This window comes from Malus sylvestris, chromosome 9 (assembly GCF_916048215.2).
Source record: "Malus sylvestris chromosome 9, drMalSylv7.2, whole genome shotgun sequence".
Taxonomy (NCBI): domain Eukaryota; kingdom Viridiplantae; phylum Streptophyta; class Magnoliopsida; order Rosales; family Rosaceae; genus Malus; species Malus sylvestris.
The window spans coordinates 31,204,506-31,230,165 of NC_062268.1; the positions used below are offsets into that span (position 1 = coordinate 31,204,506).

General features: G+C 40.2%; 1 protein-coding gene and 1 long non-coding RNA gene across 7 annotated transcripts; one reads left to right on the plus strand and one right to left on the minus strand.

Annotated features, from left to right (window-relative positions):
- Positions 1-555: 555 nt before the first annotated feature.
- LOC126582108 (transcriptional activator DEMETER-like) lies at positions 556-12,709 on the plus strand. Of its 5 annotated transcripts, XM_050246113.1 has the most exons (21): positions 559-762; positions 958-2,143; positions 3,175-4,992; positions 5,088-5,441; positions 6,994-7,084; positions 7,182-8,247; positions 8,350-8,619; positions 8,721-8,800; positions 8,942-9,026; positions 9,124-9,215; positions 9,293-9,361; positions 9,461-9,497; positions 9,583-9,665; positions 9,984-10,421; positions 10,773-10,809; positions 10,887-10,944; positions 11,040-11,179; positions 11,264-11,329; positions 11,536-11,650; positions 11,738-11,776; positions 12,324-12,709. In XM_050246113.1, the coding sequence occupies exons 2-21, from the start codon at positions 1,153-1,155 to the stop codon at positions 12,437-12,439; spliced, it is 6,045 nt and encodes a 2,014-aa protein (XP_050102070.1). In that variant the 5' UTR covers positions 559-762; positions 958-1,152; the 3' UTR covers positions 12,440-12,709. The 5 variants fall into 5 exon arrangements, 4 of the variants coding, with proteins under 4 accessions (XP_050102070.1, XP_050102069.1, XP_050102068.1 ...); XM_050246112.1 differs by having other exon boundaries at positions 907-2,143; positions 7,182-8,619; XM_050246111.1 differs by having other exon boundaries at positions 7,182-8,619.
- Positions 12,710-12,730: 21 nt separating this feature from the next.
- On the minus strand, positions 12,731-13,669 carry LOC126582110 (uncharacterized). Of its 2 annotated transcripts, none has more exons than XR_007609269.1 (2): positions 13,456-13,669; positions 12,731-12,909 (listed from the first exon to the last, which is right to left on the minus strand). It is a non-coding gene; the product is annotated as an uncharacterized LOC126582110 (long non-coding RNA). The 2 variants fall into 2 exon arrangements; XR_007609270.1 differs by having other exon boundaries at positions 12,731-12,931.
- Between the last annotated feature and the right edge of the window lie 11,991 nt (positions 13,670-25,660).

Genomic DNA, 25,660 nt, shown 5'->3' on the forward strand with positions numbered 1-25,660 from the left:
TATATTTGCTAACATCGAGTATTCTGTAATCTAAGTTCAATTTCTTTTTTAATTCCAATTACTTTTACGTAAACGTGCCGTTAAAATGAATAAAAGTACTTTTGACAAAAAAGTTTTTGAATTTCAAAAGCACTTGAATTGCATTTTGGAAGAAATATTAGTTCTATTCTTTTTACAGAAAACATTTCAAGTGTTTTTATAAAATTTGCTTACATTTTTACTAAAAATATACAAAAAAATAAATACTAAAGAACTTCAATATCACCTCCAACGTCACAATGTTTCATTTGTTGATAACTTCTCTCACTAAAACTACAGCTTGAGTTACCATCAGTGTAAATTATTACGGTTTTACCAATTACCACTGTCATTCAAGTACCCCAATAAATGAGATGTACTAAATTGTTGAAACAAACTACCGTAAAGTAAATGCAGTTTCCGAAAATTCGTTTTACCCGTACATGCCGCGGGCGCCCATCGAATAAAATTCACTAATTCAGGAGGTGCCCATATTAAGTTTCCATTTAATATATAAAGTTTACAACATAGTCTTAACTGATTTGTCATCTACTCTCTCTCTCTCTCCTCTTTCTCTCTCCTCTTTCTCTCTCTACAACTCCCATTCTACTGGTGGAAAGAAAACTGACTGTAAATTCCGGCATTGACTGACTGACCGAGCTCCGACGACTCTCAGTCGTCTCACCGCCGGATCGGAGAGAGCCGAGCTGCCGCTGCCTCCCGTCAAATACATTTGCTATTTCTGTAAGCGTTTTTACATTTCAGAAATCGAATATTCTTTCTCTGTAATTTACATGTTAGGTGGGAGACTTGGTCTCTGAAAAATTTCTGAAATTTTCCGATTTGTGTTTCTTTCCGGAATTTGAATGTCGATATGGTAATTTGTAGCGATTTTCCGGTATCGAGCGGATGCTGATTGTATTATGCATTGCGTGGTAGGTGGGAGAGTATTTGGGTGTTTTGGCACCGGTTGTTTCCGGCAATGGGGATAAGAAACAGGAAAACCGGCTGTTTTCGATTTTCGGCCCAACTTATCTGATTAGAGGGAGGCAAGGGAGAATGTTAGCAGAGATTAATGTAACAGACAAGTCAAAAGAGACTTGGATGGTTTGAATTGTAGGGAATCAATCAAGGATGAAATTTGGAGGGGGATTTTTGATTCCCCAGGATGACGATTTACGAGTCACGGATTCTTGGGTACCGGTGACTCCACAGAAGCCGATTCCAGTGAAGCCTCATCCGGTCCCGGTCAACCTTTATGGGAACCTCCGTCAAGGAGGAAATTGGCAACAGCAGTTGACTGGAATTTCAAGGGAGGATGTACCGGTGGGGGCTAGTTACAATGGCATGGCTCAACCTGTTTGCTCAAATGATCAGCTACTTAGAAATGGTTTTGATGAAAGTCCGGGGGAGAACATTCAAATGATCAATCACATTTCGGACTCCTACAATGCAGGATCCTTTACACAGTTGCTCTTTGATGAGGGCTCAAGTTGGAACGATAATCTAATGACACAACAGCTGCTACATGATAATGCTGCGTATGTTGCCTCTGCAAACAGGAACCCGAGCAAAAGTGTGGACATAGCAGCAAACACACCTCTAATTCCTAAGTTGCATCCTCAAATGAGCAACCAAGGAATCGACTCGGGCAGTTTCTTGCTAACCAACCAAAATTGCAACCATGGTTCATATCCTTGGAGTAATGTGGGCATAGCAGTGAACACACATCCAATTCCCAAGTTGCATCCTCAATTAAGAAACCAAGGAATTGACTCGGACAATTTCTTGCTAACCAACCAAAATTGGAACAATGGTTCATATCCTTCAAGTAGTGTGGATGTAGCAACAAAGACAAATCAAATTCCTAAGTTGCATCCTCAATTGAGCAACCAAGGAATCACCCCGGGCAGTTTCTTGCTAACTGACCAAAATTGCAGCAATGGTTCATATCCTTCAAGTAATGTGATGAGCACATCATTGGTTATGGATTTTCCTTCTCAAGTTGACAACAGTTGTAGAGATTCCAACTCAGTTCATTGGTTATCTGCGGATCAAAATCACTGTTCAAGTTCAAATTCAAACCCATTGAGTAATGGTGACAGCTCATCCCAGACATGCCGGTGTAAGCATTTTAACTCATTTCATATCTGTGTCATACTTTGCAAAGAAAGATTTCGACCATCTATTGTTTGACTCATAAAAAACCGAAACTTTAGAGAAACGAAATGAGCAGGCATTTGATATCATGTACCACAAATCAATTTCAAGTCACAAAAATCATGTTTTATGTGACAAATAATTGATTCAAAATTTGGAATATTATCATAGATGAGATCATTTCCAAGTGGAACTTTCACATCTTCATGTATCAGCTCAATTGCACGTATTCATTGCATTTAAAAAAGAAAGTTTTAATAATAATGTAATAATTCACATCATAAACAATCGTGTCTTTATGTTTCTCTTATAGCTTTGAAGCAACGATGCACTATAACTTGTTTATGATACAAGACTTCTAATGTAGATTAAAAAAACCCAAACAAGAAACAAAAACAAAATACGCTTAAACCAGCTTCATTTTGGCACAAACACTACCTTTGAGGAATGACTTGATAGAAACAAAAACAAAATATGCTTAAACCAGCTTCATTTTGGCACGAACACTACCTTTGAGGAATGACTTGATGTTACTGGATGATGTTAACCTAAAACAAAAGAAAAGCAGCGGGAAGCGGGGCAAAGAAAGCATCGTAACACATTTTGAATGCCGCTAGATAATTGTGATTCTTAGTATTATCCTCCCTAGAGTCTACCCACTTAAACATAGATGTGATGGTTGCCTCTCAAAATCCAGTGGCTAGTTGCACTTGAAAGCCTAAAACCTTCACACTTGCACCGTACAACAGCCTTAGGCAATAAACCAACAGAAATAAGCAATGCATGAAATGTTTCAATCTCATTTGAGTTCTTTCGAAAATCAGAAATTTACGAAGTAGAAACATTTATCACTTGGCTGTGCCATACTGCATTTTGAGTGGTCTTGAAATCATAATCAAGTTCAATTTAAGGGACAAAATATCTTAATGACCATACAAGTCTGAAAATCCCTTCGCTGTTAAAATTGCTTGACAGAAAAACTGTTTTTCTGCACAGATGGTTTCCCTTCACCACTCCTGTCAAGCTGTGACCTAAACTCCTTACCAAGAATAAAAGCTGACGCTTCCCCATGTGTTGCCAGGCAACACCAGTTCACAACAGACCAGAACAAGAATTTGGAGAACGACCAGCTTTCTGCAATACTGGAATTCTTGAAGGATGAAGATTCTGGCAAGGAAAAAGACAATCAGGTGAAACTAACCATGTCTATAGAAGATGAAGCAATTAAAAAATATAGTGACGAACTCTTGCAGAACATTGTGGAGTCGTCATCTGCAGCCATTTCTACACCGTACAAGGAAAACAAAGATTCTGACAGGGAAGGTGACAGAGGGATTGATCTAAACATTACACCGCAGCAGAAAGCACCAAAGCGAAGAAAACACAGGCCCAAGGTAATCAGAGAAGGCAAGCCCAAAGGGACACCAAAGCCTGCAACTCCAAACAATACAGAGTCTAAGGAGAGCCAACCAGCGAAGAGGAAGTATGTAAGAAAGAGTGTTCAAAAGGAATCCCCAAGTCCACTGGGAGACGGTGCAAGGGAAACAATAGACCCTAATGGTGGAAAAGGTGCAAAATCATGCAAAAGAGCTCTAGATTTTGATTCGGAAAATACCATGGATGAAAACCAATGCAAAGCAGGTGGTCAACAAGAGCAGATGCAGCAAGGGATCAATATGAATTTTGATTCTCAAGGGAAACCTATGGTCCCTGGAACTAGCCAGGGTTTTAAAGCCAGGCCATCAGAGCAAAGTGTCATACATAGCAAATTGAAGGTAGAAAACCAGATTCCAGGAACTATGAATAACTGCACCTCTTCCATGAATCTTATGTCGGATAACTTTGTATTCCTGCCCGAAAGGCGACCATCAGCATCCCTACTTGCTACAACAAAAGACATGCATCTGAAAAAATCGCATGTTATGGGGAGACATGTAGAGAATGGGAGTTCTGATTTATCTCATAGAAGATACATGGATGGATACACTCCCTTTCAGCAACATACCCATGCTAAAGGAGTAGGTCAAGATGCCATTCGAATGAAAACTAGCAGTGAAAGCCTTCAGATGAAAGAAAATATTACCCAGGGTAACTCTCAGTCAGTACAAAAGATCCTCTCCTTCTCTCTTCCAAGAGAAGTAAGGGGATCCAAGAGGGAGTATTGTCGAACGGTTGAGCATACACATCTTTCAACCAATCATCCACCTAGTTCACTATCTTGCCAAGAGATAAAACAATTGGATGGCCATCAGAGAATGCTCAGCCAGGATATCTCACTACGTCATAAGCAGCAGAAATTTGAGAATGGATATTTGAGCATCTATAATATGCCTTGTGAAGTTACACCGGTTGAGGAGTGTCTGGGAATATTTGAAAGAACAGGGCCAAATACAGTCAACTCAAATGGATTCGCATCAAAGAACCATACAATGTTAAGTTCTTCCATTGAACGTAATGAAAGGATGGACAGACAGAACAAAGGCATAGGCAGGTTTATGAGTGACAGTTACACTCAATCAGTTGCTTCTGGGAATAGTTTTCTAAATCCGCAGATCTCATCCACACATTCATGCCAAGATTTCGCTCAAGTTCTTAGCTTTTCCAACCATTCCACAATTGAAGCCTGTAACCAGCTAGCCTCATCATATCCCAGAAAATCCTTTCAACCAGGAAACAAGGAAGTATCTCAACCTCACCACGATAATATTTTAAACATGAAGCAGACTGTGGGACCCACACAGGCAGGTATAGATAATGTCCTGCAAGAGAAGGATGCCTTATATGATTATCAGCAGCTTTCTGCAAAAGCAATCGGTACTTTCTAACTTAAGAAACCTCTGAAAAATGTATCATGACAATAATTATTTTTAACTCATTTAGATAATGACATACTCTTGATTTTGATGCAGGGTTTACTGTGAGAAGATATACTACATTACCAGATGACATTGTACATAAATTTAATAATCTAAACCTGAATGGAAGATGCAGCAAAATTTTAGAGCATGAGCAAAATGCACTTGTCCCATACAAAGGAGATGGTGCAGTAGTTCCCTATGAAAGATTTATCAAGAAACGTAAGCCACGGCCCAAAGTAGAGCTTGACCCGGAAACAAATAGGATATGGAATCTCTTGATGGGAATGGAAGGAAGTGGAGGCATTGAAGGAAATGATATGGAAAAGGAGAAGTATTGGGAAGAGGAAAGAAAGGTTTTCCAAGGCCGAGTTGAATCATTCATTGCACGCATGCATCTTGTTCAAGGTACAATACCTTATATTTTATTCCTAAATTAGATTGTCATGAACTACCATGCTGCATATGTTATAAATTTGTGACATCAACATTGCCGTCTACATGTTTGAGAGCTCTTTAACAGATTTAATTGCAATGTGTTATAAAATATTGAAGCTTTGAACTAGAGAGGACAGTTATCCTGAGATTCATTACTGAACTGTACTGCCTGTCCAACTGTGAAACTGTGAAATGCAAGTTAAGCCATCCACCTAGTAAGCTAGAAAAGTAACACGTCCTTCCTTGTTTTTGTATTTTTATTTATTTTTGTATTTATTTTAATTCTTGGGAATTGTTATTGGCACTCCAAAAATCTCATTCTACACTCCAAACTGTCTATATTTGGAAAGAAAAATACACTTGTGAGGAGTGTAGAATGAGATTTTTGGAATGCCAATAACACTTCCCTAATTCTTTTAGTTTTTGTTACAAAAGACAGGTTTTTCAGAACTAAAATGGAAGACTGAAACATTTTAAGGTGTTTTTGATAATTTAGATGTCTTGAGAAACAATAGCTTTACAGAAGATATATATATATATATATATATATATATATATATATATATATATTATGTGTGTGTGTGTGTGTATTCTTTTTTCAGCACAATAGTAATAAAAAATTACATAAATTTAGGCCCTTATTTGTAGTTGAGTGAATATGTAAACTGTAGATTAATAAGCTTGATAAGCAGTTGATGTAGTCCCTTGATCTAAACTCCCTTGATCTAAACTCCAAAATAAGCAATGATTGATATACAAGCCTTCTCATTACATAAACAATGATTGCCTAGGAAGAATTCAAGTAAAAGAAAAGGCTAAAATATAGATAAATAGCATTAGCATTGTTATGTTAGCAAACACATATTTTCCTAATTCAAGTTTAAAATCTACCCAAGAAAATAAGTTTAGTATATTATCTCAAAGACCGGCAGTAAATGGTTAAACCAGTGAACCATGACCTATTTGTCAGAGTTGGTGTCCAGTAAAACTTTGATAAATATGCAATGAGGCTCTGTCTAGCACAAAATTTGACCAATTTAAATGATCACAGTAATGATTATACATGTGAAGAAAAAAAATAATGATATTATTATTAACAAAGATAAATTTCATACCACTTGCTAGGCTGACCTACCTTTCCTTTTCTCCTTTAGCACCAATTTTTCTGGCTCACATAACTACTTTAGTGGCCATCTGCAGAACAAATGCATTTTCTTTCAAGAAACCTGAGTTTTCAACTTTAGAGTCAATATTGAAAATGTAAACTCAACCAAGCAAACTCTAACTTGACTACTTATGAAACATATATAAACCAGGCCGGTACCATTTTTTATAAAGAAGTTTTTAATGGTGAAAGATTGTACGATTTATAGTTCTCCCAATTAGACAGCAGGTAAAAAGTGCTTTGGCTTCTCATGTACCGTAAAAATATAAATTCATTACAATTTTCTTCAATTAGTGGATGGGTACTTAAAAGATAACATGCATGCCAACCCTTGATAAAATATTATAATCTATACAGGAGACAGACGTTTTTCAAAATGGAAAGGATCAGTTGTTGACTCAGTGATTGGAGTTTTCCTTACTCAGAATGTTTCAGACCATCTATCAAGGTAAGTTCACAATTTTAGCAAGTATATGCAACCAGATTCCCAAACGTGAATGTCTTGAAGTGAACAGTATTCTTTTTGTTCCTTTCACCTTTTGTAGCTCTGCCTTTATGTCTTTGGCTGCACGATTTCCTCTTAAGTCAAGCAATCACCAAGCTCAACCCAAGGTTAGGACAAATATATTGGTTAAAGAACCAGCAGTTCACATGACAAGTCCAGATGATGCCACCAAATGGCATGAAGACAGGTCAAGTCAACCAATCTATCACCCGATTTCTATGACACTCCATGAATCTGAAGCAAACCAGAAAGACAGTGAGACCTCAGGGACAGAAAGGAACTTAGTGGATGCACATAGTCAATGTTTGGAGGAAGAATTTGTATCTTCTCAAGATTCTTTTGAATCCTCAGTCACTCAAGGCGCTTTAGGAATCAAATCATGCTCAGGCTCCAACTCAGAAACAGAAGATCCTGGCACTGGGTGCCAACCCAAGGTTCATGTCTCCATTTCAACATGTCAACAGATGGCGAAGGGGACCAAGTTTCAAGACTTTTACAATCAAGTAAATGGAAGTTCAGTGTCATATGATGGATTCAAGAATGGGCATTTTAAATATGCACAGCTAAAGAGAAAATCAGATAGAATTGATCATCTCAATGGCACTTCCTTCAAGGATCCAATCAATCTTGATGAGGAAAAAATGCAAGTACCAGTTGCTCTTTCCAGCAACAACCAGTTTCACATGAACCCAGATTCTGGAAAACCAGAGTCGTGGAAATTTGGAAATTTTAGTGAGGAAAGCATATCCTCTTGGCCTACAACTGCTTCCAGGTTCAATATTGAACAGGAAGAAAATTGCAAGAGCTTAAGAACCGAGGAACTGTCAGGAAGTGTCGTTAATTCCTCCATGCAACAGAATACTTTGTGGAGTTCTCAAGGGACACCAACAAAGGACCCGTATCCATCTTTCAGAGAGCACTCGACAGACCAGCAAAGTAATTCTCAACCAAGGTCAAGCACAGGATATAACCAACCTTCCCTCTACAGTCACCAATTCGAGGGGAACCCAACCTTCCAATCTGAAAATACATCAGTCACAGAGCCTGTAAAACATACTGAACCATTTCTGCCAAACAAGAGTGATAGCATGCAGCATGTCCAAAATGTCAGTGAGCTCAATAAAAAATCTTTCAATGTCATTGATAGTATCTCTGTAGCAAATAAGCACATACACATGGAAAATCATTCGGTTGATTCCAATTTACAGGAGAAATTAAATTCTTATGGTCAGTCAAATAGTGGGACAAGCACAAAACCTCCAAAAGGAAGAAAAGGAAAGGCTGAGAGCGAGAAAAAGAATGCAGTTGACTGGGACATTTTGAGAAAGCAGGCGCAAGCCAATGGTAGGAAAACAGAAAGAAAAAGAGAAGCAATGGACTCGCTGGACTATGAAGCACTCATAAATGCTAATGTCAAAGAAATATCTGACGCAATCAAGGAGCGAGGGATGAATAACTTGCTAGCACAACGAATGCAGGTTCTCTACTATTAGTGTCCAGTCTAAAGACCTCATGTTTGTTAATTTCCCCCAAGATGACATCACTGGATAGGTTAACAATGATTGCAAAATGTTTGTAGGAATTCCTAAAGCGACTGGTTAGAGAACATGAAAGCATCGATCTGGAATGGTTAAGAGATGTTCCCCCTGATAAAGCAAAGTATGCCATTCCAAATAATTCATTTTCTTAAATAACATTGCAACTGCCCCTGTTATCCAGAAGGCTATCCAAATGAATGAATAATGCACTGCAGTGCATCGGTATATAGTTAATTAGTTGTGACATATGATTATTCTGCAGGGATTATCTATTAAGCATACGAGGATTGGGCTTGAAAAGTGTGGAGTGCATCCGGCTTTTAACACTTCACCACCTTGCTTTCCCGGTAAAAATTGTGTGGCTACTATTTAGTTGGTTTTCCTATGATAGTCCTGGAACATCTTACAATATAAGAAATATTGTTTCTTATTTGCTCTGTAAAGGTTGACACAAATGTTGGAAGGATAGCAGTAAGACTGGGATGGGTGCCCCTCCAACCATTACCTGAATCACTGCAGTTACACCTCTTAGAACTGTAAGAAATAATATCTCGATAATTGAATGCTTAAAACTTTTCCTGCACTTGCAAATGCTAACCGTATTCCTCTCTAGGTACCCAATGCTGGAGACAGTTCAAAAGTATCTATGGCCAAGATTATGCAAACTTGATCAACTAACCCTGTAATCTCATAGTACCCTAGAACCTTTCGTATTAATATTGATGTCAGTTCTTTCTTTTTTACTTGCTGTTTTACTGATTAGCTGACTATTGAACCACAGTTACGAGCTGCATTACCAGATGATTACATTTGGAAAGGTACACATGGCGCTTCATTACTTAGAAACATAATTTGTGATTAAAAATAAATAAATGAGAACCTCATATTTTCATATGTATGCAGGTTTTTTGCACAAAGAGTAAACCAAATTGCAATGCATGTCCAATGAGAGGAGAATGCCGACACTTCGCAAGTGCTTTCGCAAGGTTTGAGCAATAATCTCTGGAAAATTACAAGTATATTGATGTCACTGTGCAGGAAAATAAACACTGAAGCGTGTCACGAGAACCTTCACATTTTTTGGGGCATGAGATTCAGGCCTCATTAATTAGTAATCAGAAAGTGTTTAAAGAACTTAAACTAGTACATAGTTTCATGGAGAATCTGTAGTTTGTAAAAAGTACTCTACGTTTCACTAATCACATGAAGAGAAAAAAAAAATACAATATAATATATTATTATGACACTCTCAGAAGAATTAGACATAGTATTAATCAGATTAATACCAACCTTGTCTGGTGCAGTGCAAGACTTGCCCTGCCAGGGCCAGAAGAGAAGAGCATTGTCAGTTCAAGTGTTTCCAGGGAAGCCGAGATAAATCCTGAAATAGCTGTCACTCCTATGTCACTGCCTCTGCCTGAGAACAACTCACTCCAGATAGCAGGTACTGTAATTAAAGAGTGTGAACCAATCATTGAAGAGCCAGCAACGCCAGAACAAGAGTTGACCGAGCTATCAGAAAGTGAGCTTGAGGACTTTTTCTGTGAGGACCCTGATGAGATTCCTACGATCAAACTCAACATGGAAGAGTTCACAGCTACATTACAAAACTATATGCAAGAGAAGATGGAGCTCCAAGAAGGTGACATGTCCAAGGCCTTAGTTGCCTTGAATCCAGAAGCTACTTCTATCCCTACACCCAAGCTGAAGAATGTCAGTAGACTACGAACAGAGCACCAAGTGTAAGTCCCTGTCTTCCCATTTCACAATACCACATGTGTAGCAATACAATCAGACACAAATTCAGCTAAAGTAGGACCAAAGTCTACTTTAAAGTTTGCACTAAATGTTTTAATATCTACGAGTGCGATAAGTAACAACAAAGCCCTCAAATGTTCAATTAAACAAAACATTTGATGTTGTCTCAATACTGAATTCTCTACCATCAGAAATCTTGTAATGCATTTTAAATAACTCTATGCCTAGGATATGTTATGAGTTTTGACATACATACCTATACAGAAACGTATGCACATAAACATAACTATATTTCTCTATGACAAACTTATACATTCTGTGCGGATATAATGCAGGTATGAGCTACCTGATTCACATCCACTCTTGGAAGGGGTAGGTTAAAATTTAATTTTGTATCTGGAAGACATGAAGCATTCTTATTCTCAATTACTCACTGTTCAACTTTACAGATGGATAGACGGGAACCAGATGATCCAAGTCCATACCTTCTAGCTATATGGACACCAGGTAAGCTTAAGAAATCACTGATAACTGAGATACATTTTTGAGAATCTTGTACACTTTTCTAAGTGATACATTTGTTCTGCACCGCTGTATACCAGGTGAAACTGCAAATTCAATTCAACAACCAGAAAGCAGGTGCAGCTCCCAAGATCAAAACAGATTGTGCAATGAGAAGACATGCTTTTCATGCAATAGTATAAGAGAAGAAAACTCGCAAATAGTCAGAGGGACGATTTTGGTAAGGAAAATTTAATTGTGATAATATGTAAACAAAATAGACCCCCTGCAGTTGTTTACAAAAAATTAATTCAACTTGTCTCAGATACCTTGTAGAACAGCAATGAGAGGAAGCTTTCCCCTCAATGGAACCTACTTTCAAGTTAATGAGGCAAGTCTTCTTCACTAATTTCCTTCACCTTCATCTACTGTGCACAATCTGCACTAAGTTAATAGCAGTCCAGAAAGTACACCTTATCTAAGTTAGAGGCACTCCTCCAACCCAATAGGTCAAAAAGAATCTGCTATCTGCCTATAATACATAGTGCTTGAGCCATTAATTTCCACATTTATAATAAAACTCTTATCATGATGCAGATGTTCGCAGATCATGAATCTAGTCATAACCCAATTGATGTTCCAAGGGGGTGGATATGGAATTTGCCAAGACGGACTGTATACTTTGGAACTTCGGTATCAACAATATTCAAAGGTATGAGAAATTGAGATACCAGGGTTACTTTATAAGATCCCAAATAGAAATGTAAAAGTAACTCACAATGAAATACCTGTCTATCAGGTCTATCAACAGAGGGAATTCAATACTGCTTTTGGAGAGGTATGTGACGCTGCCTTCAGTTCTTCATATTAGTTTGAGCCCTTGAGAAAACGATATAGGAACATATGACACTGACTTTAGTTCTTTATATTATTTTGACGATAACTATTTAGGAACATAGTACACAAATGAGAAGATAACCCAAGATCATGAATTTAAATTCTGACACAACTTACTTACATGTTTGTAACTACGTCTAGTTTAAGAACTTCATCTAGTCGATTGATCACTAGATATAAATGCACCTACGATATTAGAATATCCTAGAGTAAGTCAATCAAAAACCAATTGTATTTGATCATTTGAGTAAATACATCACTTTGGCATAAAATTATACTATTTAAGCTCCTGTGAAATTAACACATGGATAAAGTTAACACATGGATAAAGAGGTGGTTAATTTACACATCTCTAAAGCAGAAGTTCTTAAGGTGGGTGACAGTTGAAAAAAGAAAACATTGTTTTGCAGAACTGATGTCTGCCATTTGGCAGTCAACTGACAAGATGACAAACAAGTTCCCTTGTGGACTAATTCATTTACTTGCAGGATATGTTTGTGTGAGGGGATTCGAAAGGAAAACAAGAGCACCACGGCCCTTAATGGCCAGATTGCACTTCCCTGCGAGTAAGATGACTAAGACAATAAATGAAGGGAAGAAATAAAACTGACCATGACAATGGCGCAGAGAAGATTTTTCCTCAGATTTGCAGAAGACTACTGACTGTATGAGAAGAGCAACTACTAACAAATTCTAGCACATTCAATTATTCTTCCTCTAGCATGAGATGCACACATTATATGACGGGCGGGCAGCAGAAAGCCAGCATCATTCAGAAAATGTGAGGTCTCGTGATGAGTTGATTGTATTCTGTACAGATTAGTTGTTCAATAAATTCCCAGAAAGGAGTAATCCTTTCAATAAATTCCCAGAAGATCCGAAAACATTATAACGGTTTATACAAAGAAACTGGAATGAAAGACTTTAAATACAGCTGAAGAAGGTGTGAAGTCGAATCATTTAACAAGTAACATTGTAACTGATGTTTACCTGCACTCATTGGTTACTGCTGATGAATAAACCCATTCAAGCTTCTACATTATTGAAATTCTGGAGAAGATACGCCCAGTAATTCTGTCAAAGAACAAGAATTTTCCTGAACTCGTTGAAATTTTCAGAAACCAAAATCAATTTATTTTGTATCAAAAAGGAAATATAAGGATGATCGTCAAAACACGAATCAACGGAACATATCTAAATTAGTATTGTCATAAATTACGATAATAATTTCTAGCATTACTGAAAGAAAGTGCACAAATAACCCCAGAAAAGCATTCCATTGTTATCTTCGTTTCGAATCCGATGGATTCCAAAATTTACAGGATACTAGATTTGTTGATATTTGTGATCTGAATGTCAATAATAAACAATTCCTACTGTTTAATAAATGATAATTCTTTTTGAAACGGAAAAGTGTTGATTGCAGTAATAATTATCAAATACTAAAAAACCAATGGCGGATACGATACGAAAATTAAACCAAGTACAATTGAAGTGCCCATCACAATTCTTACTACTATTTTCTTTTGACATTCCACTGTTTTCTCGGCAACCAAACAGCAAATAGAAAGAGCAATAAAAAACAGAGTGAATAGAAAGCTAGGGTTTGAGAGAATGAACCTGCTGAAGACGAGTTGAGAGACGGCAATGAAGCTGCGGAAATCGGAAGAGAGATGGAGTTGCATTGAAATTGCGGGATCCCGATCCAGTATTAGATTTTGGGGATGAGTTTCAAATTGGAATTTTACCGCCTTTTGCTCTTTCCCTCCATAATTGGAACCTTCATCTCGCTGACGGCTGGGATTATATGACTTCCCTCAGACTCTCACCGTATGGCAACGTGGTGAAAAAGTAAATAAAAATATTGGGGATGTAATTGTCAAGATTTCATACTCGTGTTAGCGGCCCATTATTAATCATATTGATATTGTCTCAACTTAACCACATGTATAACCGATGAACATGATGCTATAGCAGATAAAAAGATGAATTCTGGAACAAAATAATGTTTATGCGAGTCACTAATGATTTTAAGTTTTCGATGTTTTTTTTCTGTCTCACGATGATTTTAAGTTTTGTTGTTTAGTAGGCTAAACACTAAACTAAAAATATCTTTCAAGTTTCAAAATTATTTTGGAAGTTTTAGAATTTTATGTTTTGCTTTCCTTTCCTTTCGAGACTAGTTTTTCTCAAACTTCTAGTGCTGCATAAACTATTAGAAGGTAATCGTTTGTAATTCTTTTACCCTTGAAACTTTTTCTTTTTTAACAACATTCTTGATTATCAATGTGGAGCCTAAAATAATCTCAAAAATTATAGAGGCGACATGTGGACTTTTGCCCAAGAAAGACAAGATTGCCCTTAATAAATGAGCAGGCTCCTCATATACTCCCACGCGCATCTCACACCCTTGAAGGTCCCAGCAGCTGAATACGACTGCACACAGCTCACCTGCCCTTGGCAAGAAAAATTCAAAGCATTAAAGATAAGGATTAATTACCCAAATCCTATCTTTAATACATTCCCAATTGAAGATTAAATCCATTCAATTAGGGATAACTACTCCATTATCTCAAGGTATTATTTCCTATTTAATATCTTGAGAATATTTCTCCATAAACATTGGCCAATAGGATGCCGCCATGTGTAGGTAAAACCCTAACATTATGGCCGGCCCTTTCCTCCTATATATACCTCATATTCTACCAAATTTTAGAAGCTTTTACTACCCTAAAAAACCCTAAACACTTTACTCTTCTCAGATAAACTAACTTAGCATCGGAGATCCATTGGCCTAACCCCCTTCCCTCATCTCGTGGGCTCATGAGGCTTAGGTCCTTAATCAAAAGTGTTGATTGTTTTGCAAGTGCATTTTCGTCAAAACTAAAGACGGCGGAAATTTGCATCAACAAATTGGTGCTTTCATTGAGAGCTGATTCAAATACTTGAAGAAGCCTCTTGCATTTGTTTCTTGAATTTTTTGTAACGTTGAATTTCTCACACGTCGTATCAATTAATTTTTCCAAGAAAAGTTTCTTGATCAATCCCTGGAGAAAGGATACAATGGTAGGAAATTCAGAAACCACGATAAACGGAACCCTGTACATACAAGGATTTGGATCGGAGAATGGAGACGAGGATATAGCCCCACGATGATGATCCTCGAGGCTCAACACGACGGCAGGAGGAGCCTTATCGTTACGGAGCTGTACCACCACTGTTGCCAAGACCTAGCAGCCACAACAAGGCCACCAAGCCACGGCCTAAGTATCGGCCTCATTGCCCTAGCAGCGCCCTAACCCCCAAAACCCTAGGTAGAGGCCCAGATCCACTCATTGGCCCACGGACAGGAGCCCTGAAACTTGGTAGCTGCCACAGCAGGCCTAGGGCAGGAGGCCTAGCTTACTGCAGCAGCAAGCCTAGCTACCGCCAGCCAGACAGCTTAATGAGCCCAAGCCATCCAACCAACATGCCATGGTGATGTAGCCCAACGGCTATGAGGGCCCAATCCCGTGCAGGCTAAATGTGAGAAGCTAGCGTCGGCCCAGTGCACATCGCATGCCCAAGGCCAGCTGCCACAAGCGTGAGCCTAATGCACCCATGCGCATGGCTCAACCATCCAATCTGGTTGGCTCGCCTCACGACCCGCTTCGGCAACCCAGCTCGTGGCCCAATCCAACCCGAGGCCACATCCGACGATCCAAATTCCAACCACCAGTCCTGCGATCAACTCAGGGTTATTTTCACCCTACTTTTCTACAGGAATGCCTGCTCTGGGCTTAAGCTTTGTACCTGCAGTCCATTACACTTCTACCACACATAACGATGCCCATTATCTAAACTCTTACAATCCAAATGGCGAACACCACCTGCCCCAGCAGGTTGCCAATTTGACAAGCGCCCTCGTGCAACAGACCACCTTGGTGAACTAGCTCCTAAAGCGCATTCAGATGTAGCGCGCCGCTAACGAGGTGTCCTAAAGTAGGATGAGGGTAGAAGAACGTGACTCATTCCGACGACGTCCTAGCAAAAAGTCGCTCAACTCACCATGAACTGTGTGTTCGCATATGTACACTTTTATTTAGGCCCTCCGGAAAACATCCTCTCCTGCCTAGATGCATAGAGAAGCGTTCATTCCCTACTCGGCTCACGAGTCAATGTGCATTCGAGGTTGGGTCCACACTCCAACGAGCACTCAGGCATTCCAAGTGAAATGTCCATACGAGGTTAGGCTCACAAGGAGATCCTTTTGTGAGGCATCGGAATAGGCGCTATATGGCAGACCGAGAAGAGCATGAGAGCAGTCCAGCTCAAGTTCCACTAGCAACCTTCGCCAAGCGCGACGACGAGCAGCATAGAATGAACCACGTGCACCGTGATCGCGGCATAAATGAACATGACATGCCAAAGAGCAACATAGACCAGCAGGTTAACACCAGGGGCAGCTAGAGGCTCCACTGCCCTACCAGGGCAAATCCAGAAGGAAGTACAAAAGCTCATAGTAAAGCAACTATGCAGATTCCAGTGCATTGATATTACCAATGATGCCCTTCGTAGAGACGTGGCCAACATGAGCAGGTCACCATTTACAGACGAGATTGCGCAGACAGAGTCACTGTGGAAGTTTAGTCAGCCACATTTCACCTTGTTCAAAGGAGATGAAGATCCGGACAGACACTTGATGCACTACCGAAGCGCCATGACCCTCTACTACAGCAATGATGCTCTAATGTGAAAAATCTTTGCCACGATGCTTGAAGGCGAAATGCAAGAATGGTTCCACACCCTATCACCACGCTCAATCAGGAACTTCAGCGAACTTTCCTTTGTTTTCACTAAGGAATATTCGTCTTACTGCTAGATCAAGAAGAAGTCTGACCATCTCTTCAACATGAAGAAGGACCCGAAAGAGTCACTTCGCACATACGTCAAGAGGTTCAAGGCAGAGAAGGTGAAGATTGTTGGATGCGATGACAGCATTGCATACTCAACCTTCCTAAAGGGGCTCTTAACATATCACCCACTTTTCGGAGAACTGATCATGCACAAGAACTTGACCCTGGTAGACTCTTAGAGCAATTCCACCCCAAAACCAACTCCCCAGCACCCAGCCAAAAAAATAGGCAAGCCCCCTGTTTTTTTGCTCCAGCCCGTTACATTGCCTGGCACCCAGCCCATGCCAAGCAACAGCTCAGCACATTTTGGACTGACCCAGAAGCCGGCCCGTTTCTCAGGAGCGTGCAACACAAGCGCGCAAGGCGCGAGTGGGTTTCAGTGAAACCTGAAAAGGTGTCAGCCCACTTAGGCTCAGCGACGTGGCTTCACGATAGCCGTTAGATTTCCAACGGCTAGTTTTTCTAGACCGTTGGATTTCCAACAATAAAAAAAATTTAAATTTTACTTTTAAACTGGACCGTTCGATCAAAGATCAACGGTCCAGATTAATTAACTTAATTAAAATTTATTAAAAAATACAGAAAAATTATTAAAAAATACAGAAAATTAAAAAAAAAAATTATTTTTTCTTTCTATAGTTTATTTGATGAGTTTATGTAATTTTATTTTAGTGTGTTTGTTTTTTAAGTTTATTTGATGAGTATGTAATTTTATTTCAGTGTGTTTTTTTTTTAAGTTTATTTGAAATTTTATCCAAAATTGGTTAAAAATCATATCCGAAATAAACTTAAAAAAAAAACATACCAAATAAATGTGCTGGGTGCCAGCGCATTTTTTAGGGGTGGAGATGCTTTGGTCTGTTACTGTTCACTAGGGTCTATTACTGTTCACTTGAGTGGATAAATGCGCTGGGTGCTGGCACAAAGTCCTTAGGGGTGGACTTTCTCTTATGCTTTGGAAGAAAAACACTTCTTCTAGGGTGAGGCCAAGTGCTCATAGAAGCCACTTGAGCAGCTGCACAAAAAACACAGAGTCGACTCAGAAGAAGGCGAGCGATAAACCACTCAATGATAAAAACAAGCCAAGAAGCAGACATAGGGACTAATCCTCGATGAAAGAAGGCACCACACCTAAGACATACACCAAGTTCTCAGTCCTTATCAACCAGCTCATTCGCGACCTTAAGGACAAGCCACTGTTCAAGATGTCGCAACCCATGAGAAACGACACTTCTAAGATAGACTAGATGAAGTATTGCACATTCCACATAGGTTCGGGGCACGCAACCAACAATTGCACCACATGGATGAAGTACCTTGAGAAGCTAGTGAAGGAAGGCAATTGCGACCAGTATGTCGACATGCTAGTTGCCTCGCCAAGGCGAGAAGCAGACGCCGATGCTAAACCCTTAGCCAAGATAATCTGAATCAACAAAATCTTTGTCGAATCCGAACATCTGGGGGTCACCAACAATTAAAAAAGAGGAAAATCCAGCAGGCGAGATCGGTCTTTCAGGTTCAAGCCATACATGTTATACTTGGACCAATCGTTGGCTTCACCGAGCAAGTCGCTAAGGGAGTAGATTTTCCTTATGACGACGCCTTAGTGATTTCTGTTCAACTAGCCCACACCATCGTTGACAAAATTATGATGGACAATGGTAGCTCAGTTAACATCATACAACTGCCAGTCATCTAGAAGATGGGCCTGGAAAACATGATCAGATGCAAAGCTTAGGTCTTGATAAAATTCAACGGACTTACCTCGACTGCCATTGGCACTATCACGCTCAACGTGACCAGCCTTTCAATTGTCTTATCGCATACCTTCGTGATTGTTAGCGATCAATTTCCCTACAATAGGATATTGGGCCGACCTTGGCTAGTGAAGATTGGAACTGTGACCTCGATCGAGTATTAGAAGATCCAATTTCGCATCCCAAGAAAAGTAATCGGAGAGATCAAAGGCAACCAGGTAATGTCTCATCGATGTACTACTGTACAAGTTCTCAAGGAGTCGAAGAAGAAGTCTTTCGCCCTAACAGTAGTAGCTGAAATGCAGAAAGACGATTTTATCTCCATCAAATAACAATTAAAGCAGAAAGGTCAAGAAGATGGTGTCAAGGTCTACAATGCCTTGGTAGATGAATCAGGATGGAAACCCGAAGAAGATGACGAATACATCTTCCTTAACCCTAAGAAGCGATGAGACCACTCCGAACACACATCCAAAAAAGATCTGAACGATCCTAGATATGAAGTCCCCCACCACTCTGAAAAGGATCCAAGGTCTGACCTGACAAACAGCTGCACTCAATCGATTCCTCTTGCGACCTACCAACCAATGCAAGGCGATCAGGACGCATAGCGAGACAAATGGAACAACGAAGTGTGAGAATGCATCACAAGACTTGAAGAAGTACCTGACATCACCTCCCTTACTATCCAAGCCGGAAGCAGCGGATGACTTATGCATCCATATATCAGTATTTACAGCAGCAATAAGCTCAACCCTCATATGAGAAGAGATGGGGGCCCAACTGCATGTATTCTATACATCCAAAGCTCTCATAGATGTGGAAACCAGATACCCAAAGATTGAAAAACTAATTTTGGTGCTAGTTGTTGTAGCTCGGAAGCTCAGACCCTACTTTAAAAGACATCCGGTCATTATCATGACCCAATACCCATTGCGATTAGTTTTGCATAGTCAAGAGGCTTCTCAACGAGTAATGAAGTGGGTGTTGGAACTTGGCCAATATGGCTTAGTATACCAACCCTGCACGACGATGAAGGCCCAAGCATTGACGGACTTCGTAGCAGAATTCACCCCAAGCCTAAAACACGCAACAACTCAGCCCAAAAGTGCCCTAGAGGCAGCTGAGCATGCCATAGCCACACCATCCCCACTTACAGGAGATTTCTAGCATTTGCACGTCGATGGATCATCTAACTACTAGGGATCGGGAGCAGGCCTAGTTCTCACTACCCTAGATGGTTCGATGCTCGAGTAAGCGTTCACTCTAAGCAGGCGTCAAACAACGAAGCAGAGTATAAAGCCCTACTAGTAGGTCTTTGATTGGCGAAAGACCTAGTGATGAAGAAGTTCACAATCTATTTCGATTCCCAACTGATGACCAACCAAACCTTAGGGGAATACGCAGCAAAGTATTTAAAGATGGCCCGATACCTTGAGAAGGTACGAGAGCGACTAGAGATGTTCCATGACATGCCCCGATCCTGATCTCCTCGGGACATCGGGATGGTCACGTGCTGGCCAACACTCGAGGGTGACGAAAACCATTTATTGAATGCAAATGCTGAAAACAAGGAATAGATAAGACTTATAAATATCAAAATAATGAATATGCATTTAATGAACATGTTCAGAGCATCCAACTAATTTAGAACACTAGGAAGAAATAATATAAAATTGAATGAATAAAGAGATGGGTCCTATACGGAAAAGACTCGAAGATGCCGATGCGGAAGTGCCTTGACGTTGGGATTGTACACCTCAATCCTAAGTCCTGAAGGGGGTGTAAAACAAACATGAGTGGACCAAGTTGATACATATATAAAGAAAACAGTTATCAACATACTAACCTTCATGTTTTATGAAAACACAAAATAGCATGATAAATAAAATAGGTTTTTTGAAACCTAGCATGTCGTGCAATGTCTCAAAACATATCTTGTATATATAGTAATCACTAGTGAATGTCCAATCTCACTCCAGGCCCCGTGCCAGCTCCCTGTCCATGTGCCAATTGCCAGAGGAAAAACACCTTCAGGCCCCGTGCCAGCTTCCCGTGTCTCTCAGCCTATAGCTAAAGATTATTTCTTCAAGCCTTATGCTAACACCGCAACCTCGCCCGTGACGGAATTTATCCCTCGCCCCATAGTGGAATAGGGACCACTAGGTAAATACAAAACCATTGAACATACATATATTTGAAAAATAACTTCATAGTATAAAGTCATCCATCATCTATACTATAAAGAGGTGTTCGAAATATGTTCTAAATATTATATCGTCATCCATAAGATATTCTATAAAGAACACGGGTTATAGGAAAAATAGTAAAAATTTAAACTAGCCTTAATAAGCATGTTATCTCATAAAATGTTTCATAAAATATAATCATTAAATCATGCTTTTCATGTATGCATTTCTACTATTAAAACATGCATTTTTAGAAGGGGTCAACTCACAGATACTTCGCCATCGAAAAACCACGCAAACTAGCGAAGACGGAAACGCCATAATAATTGCACCTAAGCACATAAAGGGTCCAATTAATAAAACTCTAATCAAATGATTGAATTTGGAAAAATCGACATCGGAAATTGGTTCAGGACGTTGAATTACCCTAAGATAAGAAGGATCCCGGGTAAATTTAGTAAAGTCAATATAAGAATATTCCAAAGAATATTCCTTGACGGAATATTCTCTAATGGAATATTCCACATAGAGGGTTTGGGTCGGCTAGGGTTTAGGATTTTGGACTTGGGTTACAAGGATTTAGGTCATAGGGGTATTCGGTTCAAGGCCTATAAAGGGCTTTGGGTTTAAAAGGTTATGGGGTTGGGCTGCCTAAAAGGGCTGGGTTCCAAGGGTTTTCTGATGGATTAGGTTAGAGGGCTACTAGTAGACTTGTAAACGGGTCGGGTTTATCAGGTTTGGGTTGGGTTCAATCCGACCCGTTAAGTTAATGGGTCACTCGAACCCGACCTGTTAAGCTAACGGGTCACCCATTAACAATTATTATTATTATTATTTTTTTGCATAGAGTTTATTTTTTGTTGTTTAGACTTTACTGAAATTACTAAAACAACCCCAACTAACGGGTTGACCCAAAGTGACTCGTTATTTAACGAGTTGTTAACGGGTTACCCAACCCATTAAGCATCCACCCAAATACTAATATTAACGGGTCGGGTCCAAAATGCCAGGTTTAGCTACTAGGCTTGGGCCTGGCTTGTTGGGTTAGGTCTAGAGTTTTAGGGTTAATGGGTTTAGGCTTTAGGTTAATGGGTTTGGGTTTCATTTTCTTGGGATTAGGGAATTGGGTTTAGGTTGGGCTCATCTTTGGTTTGGGCTGGGCAACCTTGGGCCGGTTTTTTGGCCCGTTTGTTATGTGGGTCGCTGGAACCAATTGAAGGAGAAGGCCGGATTCCAGCCGGGAGATTGAACAAAATTTAAACATTCATAACTCTGTCTATACTCAACAAAATCAAGTGATTCAAAAATAAAAATCATAGTTCTTGACGAGACAAAGAGAATGGTACCTCGCATGATGTCTAACTCATCGTGATTTGGCTGGAAAACTCCTCAAAAGCCATTGAGATTGCCAAAAACTGGGTTAGATTCAAATGAATATAACTTCTTCAATACTCAATGAAATTGGGTGAAACAAAAAGGAAAGTTGTAGTACTCAGCGAGACGAAGAGATTCATACCTTGCACATTGGTCGAATTGTCGTGTTTTGGCTGCAAATTGCCTAAAAAAGGGAGGTACTCTTCAGAAAACTAAGGAAGTTTTCCCCTATGACATCCAAACATCGATAAAACTTCTTAAAACCACTTCCAAACATACACTAAGGCATGATTTACAACTTTTGGATGAGGTTCAAGGCTTACATTCATCGGATAAGGAGGAAACTCGTCGGAGAACTTCAGTGAATAGTGTAAGCTGGGAGAAAGGAAGGGGTTCAAGGTTTCTAAGCTCACTATGGTGTTAAATGGAGATGTTGATGTTGTTGTGGTGTTGTTTGTTGGTGAGAAAAGCCCTCGAAGGAGCTGAGATAAAGAGAGCAGAGAGAGGGAGTTTAGATAGAGAGAGAGATTTTTTCAGAAAAATAAGAGGGAAGAGAAGTGAGGATTCATGGGTCCAAAAAGAAAAGAGGGAAGATGGGCCGTGGGACAAGGATTACAAGTGGGCCCCTTGGGCACACCATTGAACACCCAAAAACAATTTCAAAAGAAAAAGATCTAGCCTAAGATGCCATTTCATGAAAATACTCATTTCGTTCTGATAAAATCGAGACGGGTTGTTACATTCCAGGCGTACACACTCACTCAGGTTCCACAAGCAAAAAATGCCCACGTAGATGCACTAGCAGGCCTAGGCTCTGTCTTAAACCATCAACTCAAGCGCTCCATCCCAGTTGAGTACTTGGAGAAGCCGAGCATAGATGATGAACCATTAGTCGATATGGTGTAGATCAGCACAACTTCAAGTTGGCAGGATCCCATCATCAATTACATAGCCAACGAAACGCTCCCTACAGATAGATTGGAGTTCAGAAAGCTCCAAATGAAGGCAGCACGCTACTACATGTGGAACAACATGCTCGTTCATGGATCCTTCTCAGGACCACATCTCCACTGCTTATCGCCTCCCGACGACTTGAAGATTCTTAGCTCAATCCATGAAGGCTTCTGTGGAAACCACTCTAGAGGCCGCTCCCTGGCGTAAAAAGCTCTTAACGCTGGCTACTACTGGCCAACCATGCATCAAGACCCCAATGAGTATGTACAAAAGTGTGATAGCTGCCAGCGCTTCAAGACTGTGCTCACATTACCTGCCAACGAACTACACCCGCAAGTGAGCCCTTGGTCATTCATGCAATGAGCGATTGGCCTGGTCGAACCAATGCCGCCTACCACTAGGGGCAAAGGCATGATAATCGTAGTGACCGACTACTTCACAAAATGGGTCGAAGCTGAACCCATGACTAGAACTACCCAGACAAACATAGAGCACTTCATATGGAAAAACTTCATTTGTCGTTTTGACTCCCTTACTCCATTGTCATGGATAATGGTCCGCAGTTCATGGGCAAACACTTAGTGAAATTCTTAAAAAAATATGGCATAAAGTAGCTCTCATGTCCACGCTTCGGTATTCGCAGGGCAATGGGCAGGCTGAGGCGTCCAACAAGACCATTCTCGACTGCCTCAAGAAGTTTCTCTCAGATAAGAAGGGTAAGTGGCCAGACGAGCTCCCTGATGTTCTATGGGCATATCGTACCACCAAGAGACAAGCAACTAGCGAAACTCTATTCTCCCTAATGTATGGCTCTGAGGCAATATCCCTCATAACGTCATGGTGCCAAGCATCAACATTGTACTGTCAAATTTCGAGTAGAACGAGAAGGAGATGGCTACAAACCTAGACTTAGCAGAGGAAGAGCGCTATAAGGTTATCACCCGCATTGCGGCTTATCAGTAACAGTTCATCTTTAGCTACAACAAGAAGGTGAAGATCCAGCAATTCCATCCATGAGACTTAGTCCTCAGAAAAGCCTTCATAACAGCCCGCTAGGAAGGCTTAAAAAAGATGGCTTCCTTCTGGGAATGTCCATACAAAATCAACTGAGTAAGTGAAAATGACAGCTACACCCTCACCACTATGAGCGACAAAAAGATCAAAAAACAATGGAATGCCTACAACATGAGAAAGTGCTACGTGTAACCTCCAACCATTCATTGGACCTTGTTTAAGACAAATAAAGTTTGAAGACTTAAGCAGCTCGACGAACAAGACTTCGCATGCCAAGAACTATCAGTTGTTATGATATTACTGCCTACAAGCTTGGGCTGAATGCATAAACAAATTAACCACCTATGTGACAGCAGAAGACACCCCTGCCCTTGCAAACATAGCGTGTGCTCTCTCATCAAGAGAGGGTAAACTGATCTAGGATATCCAGACGTGGATGGGTTTTACGACTGCTCAGCTCCCCATGAATGCATCAATTACCTATGCCGGACAACTCCCAGAATTGGCCACAATAATCTTTCTCCTAGAAAAACTTAGCCAACTAAAGGATTCAATTTCGTGGGAGCCTAGGTCTTTAACCGGAAAAGACGCTAAGTGCAGGATTCCTGCCTATGAAAGAATTCACGTGACTAGATGGTCCGTCCTTGACATTCAAGTCTTCATGAACGTAACTCGGCTATAAAGTGTTGCAATACTAGTTAAGCGGCCTGCGGAATCAAGTTACAACTCAGAAGGATATGGCCTTGGAGGTGCGATTCTACCTACACCTTAAGCTTAAAATGCCTCCGAAAGCAAGGGAAGACACCTAAGTGGTCACTCAGGCCGTTTACTTCTGCAAGTAAGATGCCCGACCGACGACCCAACGACTGGTAGCCCAAGGTAATCTGTAAGCTGAGACTTACACTTGCTATGACTACGCGAACCGTCTGCTTATTTAAAAGTGGTGATTCCGACTAAGGTTTTACAGTTTAAGTTTTGCTAGAATTAAAGCCAAAATGTACAACTACAGCAGCTACGCAGATTCCTTTGCTTTCTACGAGAAACATGTGTCCGGCCGCCTATTCTATACGTTAAAAATTTCGTAATTTATGCCTCGGAATGGCCAAGGCTCATGCAACCACCAAAGTCAAAATGTATGACTATAGTAACTATGTGGATTCCTTTGCTTTCTACGAGAAGCCCGTGTCCATCTGCTGACTCTATAAGTTAAAATTTTTGCAATTTATTCCCTGGAAAAGCCAAGGCTCGTGCAACCGCTAAAGCCAAAATGTAGGACTATAGCAGCTACGCGGGTTCATCTGCTTTCTATGAGAAGTACATGTCCTGTCTTCAGCTCTATAAGTTAAAAATTTCACAATTTATGCCTTGGGAGGGCCAAGGCTCGTGCAGCTGCTAAAGCCGAAATGTACGACTGTAACAGCTACACGAATTCCTCTGCTTTCTACGAGAAGTATGTGTCCGGTCGCCAGCTCTATAAGTTAAAAATTTCTCAATTTGTGCCCTAGGAGGGCCAAGGCTCGTGAAGCCTCTAAAGCCGAGATTCGTGACTATAGCAGCTACACGAACTCACCTGCTTCCTTCGAAAGCTACGAGTTCGGCCGCCAACTCTATAAGTTAGAAATCTTGCATTTTTTCCTCTTGC

Bases quoted from the DNA above. Each gene is read 5' to 3' on its own strand.
- LOC126582108 (XM_050246112.1), top strand. From the start codon at position 1,153: ATGAAATTTGGAGGGGGATTTTTGATTCCCCAGGATGACGATTTACGA. The intron at 10,810-10,886 runs GTAGGTTAAAAT...TCAACTTTACAG, and splicing joins CACATCCACTCTTGGAAGGG to ATGGATAGACGGGAACCAGA. The intron at 11,180-11,263 runs GTAAGGAAAATT...AACTTGTCTCAG, and splicing joins TAGTCAGAGGGACGATTTTG to ATACCTTGTAGAACAGCAAT.